The sequence below is a fragment of the Homarus americanus genome, unplaced genomic scaffold (assembly GCF_018991925.1).
Source record: "Homarus americanus isolate GMGI-L3 unplaced genomic scaffold, GMGI_Hamer_2.0 scaffold32063, whole genome shotgun sequence".
Classification (NCBI taxonomy): Eukaryota; Metazoa; Arthropoda; class Malacostraca; order Decapoda; family Nephropidae; genus Homarus; species Homarus americanus.
The window spans coordinates 192,684-212,037 of NW_024753223.1; the positions used below are offsets into that span (position 1 = coordinate 192,684).

General features: G+C 36.1%; 1 protein-coding gene across 5 annotated transcripts; it reads left to right on the top strand.

The window, feature by feature from the left end:
* Positions 1-636: 636 nt before the first annotated feature.
* Positions 637-19,110, top strand: LOC121855312 (transcription initiation factor TFIID subunit 11-like). 5 transcript variants are annotated; one of them, XM_042350202.1, is made up of 7 exons: positions 637-720; positions 3,220-3,457; positions 3,777-3,839; positions 7,214-7,379; positions 9,073-9,160; positions 11,716-11,812; positions 18,678-19,110. In XM_042350202.1, the coding sequence occupies exons 2-7, from the start codon at positions 3,250-3,252 to the stop codon at positions 18,815-18,817; spliced, it is 762 nt and encodes a 253-aa protein (XP_042206136.1). In that variant the 5' UTR covers positions 637-720; positions 3,220-3,249; the 3' UTR covers positions 18,818-19,110. The 5 variants fall into 5 exon arrangements, with proteins under 5 accessions (XP_042206136.1, XP_042206141.1, XP_042206138.1 ...); XM_042350204.1 differs by lacking the exon at positions 637-720 and adding an exon at positions 767-1,222; XM_042350206.1 differs by lacking the exon at positions 637-720 and adding an exon at positions 767-1,197.
* Positions 19,111-19,354: the final 244 nt, after the last annotated feature.

Consider the following 19,354-nt stretch of genomic DNA (forward strand, 5'->3'; position numbering starts at 1 on the left):
GAACGTGTCAGTATTAGAGTACATGACATTCAAGCCCGAATTTGTTCTCGGTAATGTCTCTTTGTGTTATCACTGTGTACACTGTATCTCCCTGTGAATGATGTATTGTGGGCACAGTTTCAGTCCATGAGAAAGCACACAAACAAAATAAATTTTAAAGTCTCTGTGGCACCTATATCACGACTTGGTTTCAGCTGGCAGTGGTGCCTTTCCAGCTTGCTTGCCAATTTGGATTCACTTTAAGTTATTTACAATTTCTTCCGTCACTGATGACACTATGAACTGATTTAACTCCCTGGTTGGTCTTTATCACAGCCGTGACCACAACTCCGTAAAAATATAAAATAAAAGCCTTGTCATATGGCAATGATTTTGTGGTTGTAGGCCTCTTGGTGGAACTGTACATAGTTACCTGCAGCTGGCGGACGTCCACTCCACAGGGGGTCACAGCTCAAGGTTCAATAAGCCACAAGGATAAGTAAAGTAAATCAAAAGGGATAACAAGATTATATTTTTAAGTCAGCCCTAAAACGTTTATCAAAGAAGACGATATAAGTAAATGTTACAAAGAAAACTTGTGTTATAATATTAACTTCAACCGCCTGCTATGCAAGTAAATCACTGTTGGTGTGTGTGTGATCTAGGTATATGCTAATAACCATAAGGAAAGAAGAAAACACGAAGTTCCCAAGGGCTTTCGTGTAATTCACATCTTCAGGGGTGAGTACAGACTAGAGAGAGAAATACAAACCAAGGTGCATATATACAGAGGAGGGTGAGACCAGGTCCACATTGTGTCCTCCCCAACTTTTTAAAGCTGGGGAGGACACGAGTTTTGTGGCATCCCACAAGGTGTCTCTGTTGTCCCAGGCAGCGGGGCACCTCTAGCACTCCACCTCAGTCTGGGATAAACATTCATCCGTCTCGCGTGTGCTACTCTGTTCTCTTAACAACTGTGCTCCTCATGCTTGTTATGGCTCCCAAACGCCCTCAACCACTTTCATCCAGCTGCGGGAAGGTGCCCAAACAAGCGAAGGGGAAAAAGAAAGTCATGACCCTTGTGGACAAGATACAACTGCTGGACAAACTTAGGAGTGGCCAGAGTTTTGCCGTAGTGGCCACGAGTATGGCATCAATGAGTCTACTGTCAGCTACATCAAGAAGAAAGAGGGGAGATGCACAATGCAGTTGCCCTAGGTACCGTACCCTCTCTTCTGCCAAGGTATCTGCTAATGTGAGGGATACAGCTATGGTTAAGATGGAGAAAGCTCTTATCGTCTTGATTGAGGACTTTAACCGCCGTTACATCCCTCTCAGTAAGAAGTTTATCCATGGCAAAGCCAAGGTCCTGTATGACCGATTCCATGCTGAGGAAGGTGATGTTAATGCTTTTTTTTTTTTACGTACATTAACCTCCCCTCCTCCGTCATCAAATGATATTCGAGGATTTGGAAATTCACGGGTGTTTCGAGACCCAAATTCCTGTAAATTTTAAGGGCATGCTGTATTTTTTATTTTAGCCTATCCTTCAATCATAAAGTACTTGTTAATGGGCATGGAAGAAGAGGGAAATAATGGGGTAAAACACTGCGAGCACTGATGATATGCCAGTATTTTCACATTTCCGCATCCGTTGCAGGCGAAGAAATACAATATTTACTGTAATTGTGGTGCGATCGAATCTTTCATGGCGACCATGTTTTAGTTCACATTATCTGCTATGTGGGAGTGTCTGCTGTCTTTGTTTACATGTCAAGAAATGAATGACGATCTCATTTGGCGTGTTTAATATGATTTATATTAGATTAACATTTTTTATTTTTTCTCGAGCTGTTTGGATGACAGTAAGAAAATTGAAATGACAATGTACAGGTTACGAATTGGAGTGAGGTTAGGTGGGTAAGGTCAGGTTCTAATAGGTTCTGTACATTCTCACTTCCATTTTCATGTTTAGTATCATGCAAATAATATCTCCAGTAATTTTGGTTCAAATCCATTAGTTATTTCTGGTGCTTACGGTCTCCTCCACCTTCACCTGTATGTCAGTGGGAAGTTTCATCTTTTTCAGGCTTTCTTCATAGCTTAGACCTTTAAATGTTGGCACTAGCCTGGTGGCTACATCTACATCTTATACTAGATATGGTGGATATTGGGTAAAGATTCGGTAGCGTACATAATGGGAAATCATGGTAAAGATTCAGGTAAAGGTGTAGGAGACTGTTAACACCTGAACGTATTTATATATTTAGTTCATGTTTTCCACATTTGTTCTTTGGATGATGTTAATGAGTAAAATCAATACGACTACTGTTTATTTTAATTATAAGTATTATTTTAATTTCCTGGGCAGGGCATGAGAGATGAAGGAAATTGTGTGTAAAAGCATAGTGAAAAACTGATCATATGACACTTAAATCAAGCCTCTACATGCTTTGTATATGAAGAAATGTAATACTTATTTATCGTAAATATTCCGCCGACAATTCTGGCCTGTCGGCGTGTGTTTTCCTCTGATCGTAAAATAATAAAACCTGATTCCACTCTATTAAATTGTCATTAAATGACGGAGCCTTTTTTTCTCTTCTCTTTATTATGGGTTTTGATTTATTTCCAATACCTATTGATTAGTGTCGGTTATTAAGTGAACTGTATGTTCGTATCCTTATTGTTCTTCCTCAAGAAGGAGGACTTAAGGAAAAGTCATATTGTTTTTCAGTGGTGTCCTTATCACATTGGGTTCGGTATCATATTACAAGTTATCTGTGCTAGTGGAGGATGAAGACCATCTCCAAGAGTTCATCTGTCAACATTGACTGATTAGCAAGATGTGCAAGTGCTCAAAATGTGGCAGAGACCATCTCTGTCACCTTTGCCAAGATTCTTTTATGCCCAACAGGAAATTTTATTGCTAAAATAGTGTTTTCTTATGACCCCATTAACACTAGTAACGACAATGTATCCTTTCAGAGTGAGCAGGGCTTAGAAGATGAAGGAAAATGCAGGGTTAAAAAAAAAATAAAGAAATAAAAACTTTGAGAACAGGACCTAACCTTTCCTAACTTGGAAGGTTCTAATCCTATAAACCCTTCCTTTATTTAACTGGTGGCAGGAAAAAGGTAATTCTTTCTTCTTATTTTTCGAGTCTCTGGTGTTTAGGTCATGGAGGAGCTATACTTTCTAAATCTGTTGTTATACCTTTTACAATTTTTCACTTTTCAGATTCATCCTACAACTTGACCTTTATAAACCATGGATGCTACAGACACAGAGGAATTTTCTGATGGTGACAGTGCAGGAGGTGGAGATATCAGGAATAGATCTTTAAGCATGTCTGAGAGTCATTGCTCAGATTTTTCTGATGCCGATAATACAGACTCCAGAGATGTGAGTGATTCACAGCTGACTCCTCTAGGGAGTGATCCTCTTGCTCAACTCTTGACCACCCCTGACCATGTAGGTGTGTTTTAAGGATTATATGTTTAATGTTAAGATAATTGTGCACCACAGTACATGCATTTAGATTTTCCTTCTTAACTTATGTGTCACTTCCTTAGTGATCTTCCCTGTGGATAGTGACATAGAGAGATGCCCAGGTTATCCTGTACAGTACAGTATCTGCATGATTCTTTATCCATCTCCCCTTCCCACACCCTCTCTGTGTAATTTAGATACTACAGTATATTTATTGTGAAGACAACAGATGCTTTTTTATTTGTGTGTGTGTGAATTGTGAACATATTTATCATTATATATCTTTGTGTTTCCTATGACCACAGGCCGAGACAGTACAACACCAGGCAGGGACACTCACACACCTACTCAAGAAACCACACCTCCAGGTCAGTGTCAGTGTAAAGAGGGTAGAACTTTATTTGTAATATATCATATGGCTTGTAGTAAATTTTTTACACACACACACACTGATTAATTAATTTGTTTACTGGAATAATGGAAGCTTACCTTCTCCTACACCCTCTCCTATGAAATTTCTTTTCTCCTAACAGTACTTCCAGATACAGTTCTGTACTTAGCCTATTGTAGGATGGGGTTATGAATCTTTAATGACATTGTAAGAAGACTTCAACCAGTTGATTGTTGCTACATTGAGGCATTAACTCAAAAGTACAGTACAGTATAAGTAAAACACAATATCTTGTGGTAGTTGTGCCGGATGTATATTTGCTCTGCTTGTTTAAGCAGCTCTGACTGTGTTCCAAGGCTCAGTCATATGTCTCAACCTAAAAGCACAGGAACCAATTCAACATGCCATGTTAAACTAACTTATTAGTTTAAGATATACTTGTATAACTCTGTGTTTTTTCTTGTTATTAATTGTTAAAATATAATGGTAATCAATTATTAGTTCATTTATATAAACTAATTTATAGATTTAAAGTAAATTATGAGATAAGTCAATTCATCACAACCCGGTGAAACTATCTCATGGCCACTTATGTTCATCAGACTAACTATTATTAAAACATTTAGTAATAAATCAATGCCTATATTTATAATTTTATACACATTAATCACGAATTATACGAATTATTTCACATTGAAATCACCCAGAAACTCACTACCCGAATATCCGAGCGTGCTATAGGGTTCCAGGGGTAAGCTGCTATGAGGTTTTATTTACAAATAATATTGCATCAAATTATACAAAATCATTTCCAAATTGGCTTCCATATAAGAACCTCCAGGCCACCCTTTCACTACATTCTGTATCTACTGTGCTATCATTATGCTCCTTATCTCCACCTCCATCCGCTCCTTATTGTGGTGTCCCTACTTCCCTGCTACGAGGTCTGACAATTAAGTTCACGAACTCGCCGCGTGTGAGAGTCATACATGTGACTGTGATCCCTTCTCTTACTTCCCCAGTTGTGTTGTTGATCTTAAGCGAGTTGAACATGTGCAGTGGCAGCTTTTGTATTAGAGTGTTTTCTGGTTTTGTCACAATAACGACATATTGTTTTAGAACAATGAATGACCATCAATTTACTCATGAAAATGGGGAAAGTTGGGCCTGAAATTCGAGACATATTAAACCAAGTTTATGAGGATAATGCACTAAAGAAAACATCAGTTTACAAGTGGATTAAGAGATTTTCTGAGGGAAGAGAAGACATGACAGACTGATGAAAATATTGAAAAAAATAGGAAAGTTGTATGAACTAACAGGTGGTTTATGGTGAGAAGCATTGCAAATGAGATGCAGATTGACAGGGAAACAGAAAGGTTTTGACTGAAGATTTGAAGATGAGAAAAGTTTCTGCGAAAATGGTGCCAAAAAATCTCGGTGACAAACAAAATCAAAGGGGAGTTGAAATTTGCTCCGACATTTTGGAAAGAGAAGAAGCTGGAGATGACCTGCTTCACTGAGTCATTACTGGTGATGAATCATGAGTCTACTAATACAACCCTGAAATGAAACGCCAGAGTGCTCAGTGGAAAACTGCAAACTCGCCACGCCCCAAAAAGTGTCGCATGTCAAAGTCGAAAGTAAAGGCAATGCTCATCACTTTTTTTTATTCTAAGGGTGTAGTTCACAAAGAATTTGTTCCCCCAGGGCAGGGTGTGAACCAGTTTTACTATCTCGCCGTGCTTAAAAGACTCGGAGAAAGAGTTAGACGAAAACGCCCGAAACTTTTTGCTGGAAACGAGTGGATCTTGCATCATGACAATGCCCTAGCACACATGGCATTGATTGTGTGGGAGTTTTAGGCCAAGAAACAAACTACCTAACTGGAACACCCTCCTTATTCACCTGACTTGGCCTCATGTGACTTTTTCTTTTTCCTTCTCTGAAGAAACACATCAAGGGGACTCATTTGCAAGACTTGGATGACATTCAGAGTAGCACGACGGCAGCTATAAAAGCTATTCAAGAAATGTTTCCAGGGGTGGAAGAAACGCTGGCAAGGGAAATATTTTGAAGGGGACCACAGTGCCGATCCTCAGGTAGGTACGTACTGGCGCCTGTAGCATGAGTTTGCGAACTTAATTGTCAGATTATGTACATTGCCTCTGTACTCTCTCTTTACCATTGTATACTTTTGCTTCCTTCAAACAAGTCCATATCCCAAGGGACACACCTCACTTATTCTACCACTCCACAATTCTCCTCTATCTTCTCAGCCACACACTTACATTTGTGTTAATTCTGGTTGCAACATAAAGGTAACTAATTTCTGTAGCTTGGATCTTTTAGGGTTCTCACTTATTCCAAACCTGTGTTTTGTGCATCCAACTCATTCCCGCCTTTCTGCACTTGTTTACACTTACCATGTGTCTCTGACTTCATGTTTTTTCGTTATTTCCGACTTAGTATGTTATGCAATCATGCCTAAATGCCCCGGTGATAGTTCCTCTTGGGCAGCCTGATGTGATGTGATAAGGTGTAATAAGAGTGGTGATGGACTAGCAAAGATTGGTAGAAACTTGAGTTTTCCTCCCTCGGCTGACTCTACCATCCTCAACACACATAAATAACAGTCTCAATTTGTGATTTACATTCCATATTTAATGCTTTTTATGCTAGCTTTATATGTCTGCTTTATTTTCTTGTTTGACAGTGTGCATGACAGAGATATTTCAAGAGTAGGTGGGAGTTTTGGGGGGTGGCAAGTCCCTAACCCCTTGAATTTTTTATATTCTTGTGGGATTAATTGCTAGATAACTGTTGATTCACTAACCAACGACTTTTCATGGTTTTTATATACGTCGGTTCTCAGGGTATGCCTGTACAAGAGGTATACTGTTCAGTGAAACTGATGGATTATGTATTTGACATTACCATCATCATATTTAATGTCTTACAGCCATTTTCTACACTTGCATGGGTGTAGCCATGATTACCTAATGGCACCTGCTGGTTAAAACCAGAACAAGATATCCCCCCCCCCCCCATGTACTCACCACTGGAAGCCCAGGGTACTCACCCAGAAAATTCCACAGAAACCAGGGGATAGGCATAGCTTAGGTAAACCAGTTGCCATCAGGCATGTTGAAGCAAAGTTTTACAGCTTGATGCCCTTCCTAGCACTAACCCACTGTACTCTACCATACTCCTTCAAAAAATAAAAGTCCTCCTTAAGATTTTCTCTTTCACAAAGTTCCATCTTGACAGGCACCTCATTAAACTAATAATCCTCAATAAGCATCATCTTTATTGTTCTTTGTATTAAAGCTGTAAACCTTGATATTTTAGGAAGAGACTGGACGCCAGGAAGAGAAACAGAAGTCGATGTTGGAGACAGTGGAGATATTTTACTTCCCAAACCAGCAACTCCTCAACCGGGTGGTAATAAAACTGACCGCAGGAAAGAAGGCAAAACTAAACGAGAGCAAGAGGAAGAAGAGAGGGAACGAATGCAGTTAGTTGCTTATTTTTTTTTAATGAATCTGTCTGTCTTTCTTTGGATAACATTTCATTGCTATACGAACAAGTGGTTCAGAAGTAACAAACTTCATGAGAAATAGAAAAGTAAATTTACAGTAATGTGTAGGATCTACAGTGGTCCTTCGGTTAATGAACACAATTCGTTCCACAGAGTCGTTCGTTAACCAAAAATTTTGTTAACGGAACCTATTATTTCAATGGGATATTGGGTAATTGGTTCCAACTCACAGAAAAAGTACATACAAAGTACTGTATACCAGTAGTAGAATTAACAAAACAGTAAATATAAACTAAATACAGTACTGTACTGTATAATATACTGTACAATTATAAATAAAAAAACAATAAAATACTGTATTTTAACTTACTTTTAGGTGTGTATGTCGTATTACCGGCAGCTTTGTTTACATATCAAACAGCTGTTTGTAGAGGCAGTCAATGATGACATGCCATATTCTTTACAGAGTGCATTGGTTCTAATGCCTTCTTCATGTTTCATAATAATTTCTGCACTGTACAGTATAGTCTCGATTTACGCGGATTTCCTTTATGCGTTTGGTCATTTACGCAGCACCTGGCCAGACCGGCAATTATTAGTTACACAGTACATTCCATCATTTACGCGGGAAGCGGCGCGGTCAGGGTGCGCACAAGGTCGCCCAGTCAACAAAACATTACCGAGTTCTTCACCCGCCACCCACCACAGCCAGCCCAAGTCAGTGATACTGATAGTGAGGATATAGACCTTGAGGGGTTTGACAAAGAAGCCCTACAAGCCTGTGTGGTGGATAGTGATACAGGTGATACAAGTGATACAGCCATCTCTTCTACTAACGTAAGTGTTGAAAAACCTAATATTATTGATATTTCTCTTAAATATTAATTGTGTGTGTATACCATCATAAAATTAAGATGTTATTTTTACTACAACGTACGTATTGCGACGGAAAAGGGGTAGTCTGGGGGTCGGCCCAGTCTCTATTTCAATTAATCCCATATGTTCTGTTATTTCGTTTACGCGTTTCTCGTTTTACGCGGACCTCCACAGGTTTAATTGACCGCGTAAACCGATACTATGCTGTATATTATCAATATGTTAACTAAATTTCAGAATGACCAATAATTTTAATATAAAAAATGCAGAATTATTCAAGAGACCAACATAATCGATGTTCACTCCACTGTAAACAAAGTTAAATTGAGAAGCGTTGTTGGGTGATTCAATCAGCTGATGGGCACACAAAAACTGTTCCCTGTACTGTCTATATTATCAATATGTTAACTAAATTTCAGAATGACCAATAATTTTAATATAAAAAATGCAGAATTATTCAAGAGACCAACTTTCTTGATATTTACTTAAGTGGAAACGAATGTAAACATAGAACCAATTACTGTATTGGCGGACTAGCCAATCAGCTGATCAGCTGATGCTCACAACAAAATGTGCTTGTCGTAAGAATTTCGTTAATCGAAGTTTTGTTCGTTAATCGAACTGAAAATCCTTATGGGAGATAATTCGTTAACCAAATTTCATTAATCGAACCGTTTGTTAACTGAGGGACCACTGTATATATGTACATAAAAAAAAAAACAGAAAACTTAAATAAAATATCTGACTTTATGAGTCAAAGTGAAATTGGTCTTATTCATTTTGTGTTTTTCAGGGTTTTAGTATCCAACTTTACAGAAGAACAACTAGACAGATATGAGATGTTTCGCAGGTCTGCATTCCCAAAAGCTGCAATAAAGCGAGTAAGTACAATTACCCTGTACTTTAAAAAATCTTTTCTTGGGAATTGCTGTATTTATGTACAATCTTATGATTGTTTCCCACTGTGGAAGTAAAGCTGACCTAATAGAAACATGACCTAACATTTGTATCAAAAGTACTGTATTTTTTATTACACGGGACCCCCCAAGTTCGCAGATTTTTATTCCGCGGTCCTCTATTATTCGTGAATGACACCCTGGATGTACCCAAGAATGTCTGTGGGTTGTTTTAAAGTTGCTGGCATTTTTGCGGCTGGGACAGGGAGCCATTCATTCTAGAGGCAGTAATTTCCTTTACCTGTATTGTATACAGTATATGTGTGTGTGTCTACACACACACACACACATAAATAAATATAAATTGGAAAATCCTCTCAAATAATCAGAAACAAATTTATAAAAAATGTGGCAGTTTACCCTCAAGTCCATACTTTATTACTTTATTAATAAAGCATGGATTTGAGGGTAGACTCACATTTTTAATAAATTTTCTTCCGATTATTTGTGAGAGGATTTCCAATTATTATTTATTTGCATGAGTTTTGTGTGTGTGTAGAAGTGTCTACACACACACACACGCACACATATACAGTATACAATACAGGTAAAAGAAAATTGTCCTAAACGTATCCCTCCCCCCCCACCAAAGGCTAATAGATGACACTGCCATGTGCATCCAAGTAACTACAACAGCCAGACTAGCAGGGGCGGAGCCACGGGGTGGCCGAGGGTGGCCAGTGCCACCCTAGAGTGAAGCTTGGCCACCCCAGTTACGCAAAGCAAAGCAGTCAAAGAGGAGAGAAAAATCGTATATATATATATATATATATATATATATATATATATATATATATATATATATATATATATATATATATATATATATATATATATATATATATATATATATATATATATATATATATATATATATATATATATATATATATATATATATATATATATATATATATATATATATATATATATATATATACTGTATATATAATGCTTTTCTAAAAAATAGTAAAAACATATATGATGAAATATTTTTTTAATTCTTTTTTGTTTTCTAAGAAATGAAACATTATAAAACATTTAATAGTCTTCTTTTTCAAAGACAATTTTAGTCACTGTATTCACCATTTCTTTTTTTCCTTCAAGAATAGTTAATCTAACTTACCTGGAGGTGTGGGCATGAAGAATGAGGAGATCTTCCTCTGCTTCTAGTTGTGGAGAAAGTCTTGCAAAGTTACTTGGTGCTTGGAATGTTAAGAGAAGCACTTGAGTGGTGATAGAGGTTCTTGAAGTGTTGATAGGAATTGGTGACTGCTGCATGTAGTTGAAAGATGTAGAGAGTAATAGCAGAGGTCCATACAGCCTGGTAGTTGAATGTAGAACTGCATGCTGTAATGTGTAGCAAGCGTAGCTATAATTGACTGAGCAGCGCCTTTGAGGGCTGTGGTGCCATCTGTTGATACATGCAGGAAACTTATTGTCTCTTTAACTAACCCATTTGAAATTACATCCAGGTACAGTACAGTACATTACTGAACAATATAGGGTATATGACTGCAGCCTCAAAAAGTACATCCTAAAATATTCCCAAAAGGAATCTTTTCCCCTAATTGTATCTAATAATGACAGAATGTGAGAAACAAAACCTTAAAATGCTGAACAATGTACTGTATACAAGAGCAATGATTTCTTGTACAGAGGAGACAAAGGAAAATTGTTAGTTTAGATCTGAAAATAGCTGTGTAATGATAAGGTGTTTTGAAAAGGGGGTATGGCTTGTAGATACAGTATCACTTAAAGGCCTTAGGCTTGATACTGAACATCATTTGTGACTTTTAGATTTTTTGTCCTTTAGTTTTGTAATCTCAAGAAGCTTTGTTCAGCATTTAACACCAGTTCTGACATTTTTGTTTTGTAACAGCTCTGGACTTAAACAGCACAATAACAAAGTATGACTGTGTGTTAACAAAAAGTGAGAGTAATTTAAGGTGTAAAGTTTCACTAAAAGTGCAATATCCAATCATTTTTATCGAGGGTCTCCAGAACTTTTTTTTTTTTTTTTTTATAATGGTTATAACAGACCAAAGCACAGTCAAAACTAGTTTACTGTATACAAATATCAGTTTTAGTATCGATAAATGAGTGAAAGATAAGTGAATGAAGAAACCAATTCTGTAAGATTTCAGACAAGTTTTCTCAAGGACTACTATTTTTTAATAATTTTTAGTGTCAAAATATTACCTGGCACTCTTGTTAGTCTTCATAGTGATAAAAAAATTAGAACGCAACAGTTAGGCTGCTCACTGTATCATTATAATATGTAATGCTGTATATTATGTATAGTGGGGAATTGTTGTGGAAATGGGAACAACGTAGAAGAATGTGTCTGGTTAGGTTGCAAGAACAAATAAATGAAATGAGAGTCTGTATTAATTTTTTTTATTCTGGCCACTTTTCACCATCGCAGAAATAAGGCTGTTACTATCTGTGTTTTTGAGGTTGAGATTTTTCATCACCAGGTTATGCAGACCATCACTGGATGCTCAGTGTCGCAGAATGTTGTCATTGCCATGTCTGGCATAGCAAAGGTCTTTGTCGGGGAAGTTCTTGAAGAAGGTAAGATATGTAGCAGCTTGCTCTTTTATATAATACACATATGATTAAATATGTTACTACAACAAGTTGTTAACTTTCATCAGGGATGTGTTCCTGGAAAAGGCAGTTCAATAGGACATATTTTTCCCATAGATACTTAGCATTATAATTGGGGGATGCTTTCCCAAACCAAATTTTTAGACACCTTAACCTAACATTAGAGACAAAAGTTAAACAAATCAATACAGAACACAAATGAAATTCATGACTAGTTAGTTAAATGAACACAGATACATAGGTATTCTACAAAAGAAATTCAAGTTTGCAAGCACCCTGTACTATAATAGAGATATATATGATTTCCAGATTGTGTAACATAAAAAAAATTTCTAGTCTTATATGACAGGTAACTGATCTGAATTATGTTGCTGAAATTCACTCGACTTAACCCATCCTAAAAAGCTAAATTAAATTAATCTCACCAATTATAAAAAGCGAACTCAGTCTAACTGAAAACATAAAGTCTGTGAGACTATTTATGTGAGAGGATTAGTAATTGGTTTTGATTAAGGTGGTCTTCCTTTTTGCAATATCACCAGGAAGAAGAGTTTCAGAATTGCAGGCCATGAAACAAATCTATCCCCCCCCCCCATCCTATCTGTGGATTGGATGAGATTGAGACATTTTCTTTGGGTCTTGGCTAAATGAGACTACTGACCTGAGTGAATATACAGTACAGGTATTTCAACTGTTCTGTGACTACACAGCTCATCAATAAATATTGTTTTGAAATTATAATACTGGAAGAAAGATGGGGTTTCCAAGAATTATACTGTATATCCAGTATGAATGTCAAGCCCATTACATTGTCTCAGTCAGACTCCACAACCTAACATATTAAGCATTTATTGTAAGGCATTTTGATGCACAGATTAGCTAACGTGTTACCTATTCTGTGTGCGCAGACGCTGTTTTTGAGTTATGCGCATGACACGTTTAGAGGGAAAAGCTAACACCTCGATCAGGCGTTGGCCTTGTGCAGCGCCCAAGCGGCCCAAATATCTAACAACCAATAAGCGTTTTCTCCCACTGAAAATACGCGGATAATGGCCGCTTATGGAAAATATTTTTATTAATATTGAAGAGTTGGGGGCATATGAGGCAATAAAAAACTGTGATATAATAATAAAAATAATTCTATATACGGTAATATATTGGATAGGACCTAAAACAAAGCGTATGGAGTGAAAAAATTGAAAAGGATTGCGCCTAGTTTAAATCAGTTTTGGCTCCGCCCATTTTTAAGTAGGCGCTGTCCGGTTTCATTAGCCGTTGGTGACTTTGGTGTAACAATATTGATAATTACTCAAATATGATTAAAACTTTAATATTATTACTCATAAGATACTTTAAATAAAGGTGAACAAGTTGATTACAGTTCTGTAAGTGCAAAAATTAAGACTAAAACGAGCCTGAAATTTGTCGTATTTCGTGTCAAAATAGGCTAACCCAGCCTTGAGAAAAGAAGCGTACAGCTGTTCTAGTTATTTCGTGTGGTTCGAGTCCGGGAGAAATTTCAATACAACGGGCCCGATTTTTTGTGTTATTCTTATTTATTGTTGACTGATTGACTTTTTTCCTTTTTTGTCTTTTTTCCATAATTTTCTCTCTGTTTTCTTTACTATTTCTCTCCGTATTGTGTCCAAATAACAGTTTCAGAATTTTATTGTTTTCTCAAGACTGTGTTGTACAACAGTTATTCCCAAGACGTGGTACAATGTCGTATTTTTTAATGACAGTCCGGGAAAGCTAATGCGTTAGCTATTCCGTGCATCTTAAAACGCCTTACAATAAACGCCTATTGTCAAGGGCCTAATATATGGCTTTCCTCAAGAGAATATGCATGAAATGTTAAAAAGAGTCACTTTTGTTTAACATAATGTAGATGAAGAGACATCACTGATGGTTTGGGTTGCTTTAGGAAATATGTAATGGTAGTATTCTTGTTTATTTATTGGAAAGAAGGGTTCACTTCCCTTTTTAGAGAATTTATCACAAGTGTTGTAATACCACAGCTCTTGGTTCTACAATTTATACATAGTTGGTTTCATGTACACAAGGTGTTTAGTAGAGTGATAAGCCTTAAATGAAGGATTGACATTAGAATCTCATTTTATAGTCAGCCCCAGAAGAAGATAGCTCAGCTCAGTGTTGAAGTATCCCAGGAAAAATGGAGGTTAATATCGGGAAACCATTAGGGTGTAACTCAAAAACAAGAGCAAAGTGTATGCTAGTTGATGTGACATGGTGGGTCTCATTGAGCCTCCTATTTCTAATTTACTAGAAATAGAATCTTCACTATTACCAGACCTGGGCTAGGCCATTGGCTTATGAGCAATTTGCACAGTTTTACACATGCCTGCAAGTTCTAGGCTCAGCCACAAAATGTGAATTTTTTTTATTCAGGCATAGTTTATTTTCTTTGTGCTTTTGACCTTGATATTAATGATTTTTCCCACTCATTTTGATTTTTAGGTTGTAGATTTTTTACAGCACTGGTGAATATTTCTTAGGTTCAGTGCCTGGCCAGAGTTGAGAACAAGGTATACTAGCCCTTATACAGGCAATGACCATTATATGATGGGGTTAGCGACCTCAAAAGGCCATCGATGATTGATCGTATACAGTACAGTAGAACGTCGATATAATGCAAGATACCGTATATACTCGTCTATAACCCCCCTTCGTATATAGGTCGACCCCGATTTTATGACCAAGAAATCGTTAATTTATGATATTCCTCGTTTATAGGTCGACCCAAGTTTTTGAGGGTAATGGAACAACAAAACCTTCAGAAAAACTCTACGTCCTATAAACTTGTTTACCATTTATTATTACGACACTTTACACTGAAACGCAGGTAGTTTCAACAAAAATATTGTATATTTCCATTCAAGTATTTATTCAAGTCAATTAGGAGGGAATATTATTGTAATACAACAGTTTTTTAACTAAACCATTCGAAAAGCGATTACGGTAACATCTTTTGAACGAAAGAAAGCGAGTCATTGTTTTCGTCACGATTTTATCCCACTTTCCACTGTAATACGTACGTCATTTCAGGAAAAAATGTTACATTTCCGTGAATGTAGTATATCAAGCACAGTATGAATAGAATATCATTGTAATATAACAGAATTTTAACCGAAAACTATTAAAAAAACGAATAACATCTCAAGAACATCGGAAGCTTAGGTGAAGTCTTTTGTTTTCGTCATGTATTTTATCCTATTTTACATTGAAATACATCACGTTTCAGCAAAACTACTATTTATTTCCGAGAATATATTCATTCAGGCACAGTTTAGGTAAAATATACGTGTGATGTAATAGTTTTTTAACTGAAAACGATTCGAAAAACACGTTCCCTCTAGCCCTGTTCAAGGAGAGGACTGGGAGAAGCTGTTTGGTGCTGCAGACGATGACAAGGAAAATGATTTTGATGGATTTTAATGAAAATATTCAGAAATATGGTATCGTAATATTTATTCAAGTCAATTAGGATATTATTGTAATACAATACAACAGTTTTTTAACTAAACCATTCGAAAAGTGATTACGGTAACATCTTTTGAACGAAACAAAGCGAAAGTCATTGTTTTCATCACAATTTTATCCCACTTTCCACTGTAATACGTATGTCATTTCAGCAAAAAATATTACATTTCCGTGAAGGTATTATATCAACCACAGTATGAATAGAATATCACTAATATAACAGTATTTTAACCGAAAACTATTAAAAATACGAGTAACATATCTTGAACATCGGAAGGTTAGGTAAAGTCTTTTGTTTTCTGCATGTAGTTTATCCTAATTTACATTGAAATACATCACGTTTCAGCAAAACTACTATTTATTTCTGAGAATATGGAAATGTAATATTTTTGCTGAAATGACGTACGTATTATAGTGGAAAGTGGGATAAAATCGTGACAAAAACAATGACTCGCTTTCTTTCGTTCACAAGATGTTACCGTAATCGCCTTTTGAATGGTTTTCAGTTAAAAACTGTTATATTACAATAATATTCTATCCTAATTCACTTGTGATGTAAAAGTTTTTTAACTGAAAACGATTCGAAAAACACGTGTACCGTCTAGCTGATACGGCAGAGCCCTGGTCGTGGAGGCTTTGTGTTTGCATCGGCCCTTCTTAAGCAGCTTTTAATTTTAGCGTACGTTGAAATTGTGTTTACCGGTGTATTCTTATTTTCTTGCTTCTTATTTTCCAGAAATATGACAAGTTTTTATATAATACAATGTTACGGTACTTTTAATTTACAAGTATTCATTTTTAAAAATACAGAAGACACCAAACAAATACTAGTACGGATATTTGCGTGACTCTCCCGCCAAAAAAGACCAAACAGCTGGTACTCTCTCCCTCAGCCCTACCAAAAATAGCCCAACATCTTTCTTGTTTATTCTCTTCCAATTTCTCACTTTAACTGGTATTTTTTACTTCATATTGCCTACATCAGATAAACTACAGTAATTGAGGTTAGATATTGTTATAAATTTGATTACCGGGTCCTGGCAGGTACCGTTAGAACCACCTGACCCTACCAACAGTGTTGCAAGTCAGACAGCATTTTTTTTTTTCACATTTTTGGTGTCTCCATTTGTTAATTTTTTTTCTGTGGGGTTTGCACAATAGTATACTGTTTTACCTACAGTATTGTAAAACGATTTGAGAAAAGAAATACTCGGTAACTTAAAATTTTAAAAGGAAAATTTTGAAACTGGCAACTGTGTAGATGACCTGACTCACATCATATTGATGTTTCAAATTTAATTAACAAAAATTTATGTATCTATAAATAAACTTTTAAAAATGAATACTTTATGTTTTACATACTCCTGTGCATACCATACCATGCATTTGGCTACTTTGGGCTTGCTATGATGACGCAAGAGATCTGCCCTGGCAACTGTACCGACACTCACAGCGGGTGGTGCGTTGGTGCATCGTTTCCATTGTTTACTGGTAGTTACTGGTAAATTTTTTTCAACCTAACGAAACTATTACCCGTATAGAGGTCGACCCCCAACTTTTTGCCCAAAAATTTGGTCTTAAGAACTCGTGCTATACACGGGTATATAACGTTCAAGAAAAATGCTCTAAATCAAATTCGCACTAAATCGAAATGTTGTTTCAGTGGAATAATTTAGTTTGGTACTTGAGAGAAAACACAAAATAAAAAGACTGAGAGTCTACCCAGATGCACCTCAGTCCATCTCCTAGAATAAACAAAACACTGTTTTTTGTTGTATTCTGTTAAAACAAACACTCATAAATCAACACAGCTAAAATTAAGGGATGTGAAATGGTCTGTTTATTGGCTGGGAAGATGGAGGGGGGTTGGTGAGGTGATATGTTTGACAGTTGATGCCAAGGTCTAGTGCTTATTTATCTGTCCTTAACAGTGACATTAAGTTTTTCTCTTATAAAATTTCACTGAACTGACATGGGAGAATATAATTAACATTTCTGGAATTCTTATAAGATAGTACAGTGGGGTATGCTATAACGAATCTAATTGGTTCTAGAACCTTGTTCGTTATAGCATTCGTTCAATAAAGGATTAATCCGTTCCAGGCCCCCAAATACAACCACTTAACACTGAAAAATACAATATAAAATTATAAAAATTGTAAAAAGTGCATAAATATGCATCTAAACCCCTGAAATAAAGAATATCATTAATACTTGTAATAAAAAACAATAAATTATTAAAAAAAAAAAAAAGATAATGTTCGTTGTAGGAGTTTCGTCCGTTATAGCATTCTCAATTTTATAGGTAAAACCGTTCGTTATAGGAATATTCGTAGTAGGATCCGTTCGTTATAGCATACCCCACTGTAATTAATTTGAATATAAACATGCTATAGTTTGCATTAGACATACAAATTTTTTTTCTAATTTAAGAATTTTATTACAAAGACCAAAAAATTTTATCTTTCGTGAAAAATATATGACTTTTATTTTCAAATTATTCTCTGTCTTGCAAGGATTCCAGCAATACAAATTATATTCTCCTAACTTTAATCTGTGATATTATATGAGATAAAAACTGTAAGCCTAAAACACCAAACCCTGGCTGGGAGGGATGGGGAGGGAAGTGACAGTGACATGTTTGACAGTTGTGCGGAAGGTCTAGTGAAGTACAGTATTTATTTGTTTATTTATGTCCTTTAGCTTGAATTTATGTTTTTTGCTTATAAAATGTCACAGAAGTGACCGGGGAGAATATAATTTACAATGCTGGAATTCTTATAAGATAGTGATTAATTTGAATATAACTATGCTATAGTTTGCACTTGACAAAAATTTTAGTTATCATTTAGTACATTATTTTGAGTACATGTACAGTACAGCTGTGCCCTTAGGACAGTGTAGCGTGCCGAAAGAAACATTAGGCGCAGAATTTTAAATATTATGTGCCAGATTGACTCATGCAAAATAGGAAAGATTCGCTTAAATTAAAACATTGTCATTAATTGTGGGTGTCGCTTTAAATCAATAATCTTAAGTTGAATCGCTTTAAATCGACGTTCTACTGTACTGTACTTGTATATAGATACATCGTATAACAGTCAATGATAAAATTAATATAATATCAGGAGTTCTTTCCTTTGGTGGATTAGCATCCTTCCAAAGGGGGGAGGTAAGCCAATTCCTGCTGAATGGTACAAATCAGTGGATCAGCACCTGCCTTGATTCCTTACAACATAGTGTAGAAAGGCTGGCAAGTGTGAAAACAAAATTTACATTCATTGGGCTTAAAGTGGGTGAGCTTACTACCTATTTTATTTTTATACAGCCTTGGATGTGATGGAAACACAGGGGGAATCAGGACCAGTACAGCCAAAGCACCTCCGTGAGGCTATTCGCAGAGTGCGTCGCCGTCCTGGACAGCATATACCAACAATGAAACAACATCGAGCTCTCTTTAGGATATGAGCACAGTACCATGTAATAAAGGGTACAATCACCTGTTTAGCGATTTACATCTTACCTTAAAGCCCTAAGCAATAGACAATTCTAAAGTAAGAGCGATGATATTGGTTGTAATGATGAGTGAAATGAAGAGAAGAAAACTTAGCAGATAATTTATGATATAAATGCTGCCATGATGTAACAGGAAGCCTTGAAGTTTAACAATTTGTAATGTTTACCTTAAACATATTTCTTGGTGAATTTTGTATTTCCCATCATATAGTTGGCAAATATATGATTTTTCAATAAGACTTTTATTATTGTGTATTCATCCCCTAGGTAAAATACTTATTTTATTATTTATTGCATATAAATTACATTATTACAGGTTAGCATAGCAAAGCAGATTTTACTCTTCATGGTACTGCATTTGCTGAAAAAAGTAGTGATACAGTACAATTTTTTTTTTTAAACATCAACAAATGATATGGGTATTGAAAGATTGGTATAAGTAGCATACAATTCAGAGACTAGTGTTTAGAATGAGAGGGAAAGACCAAG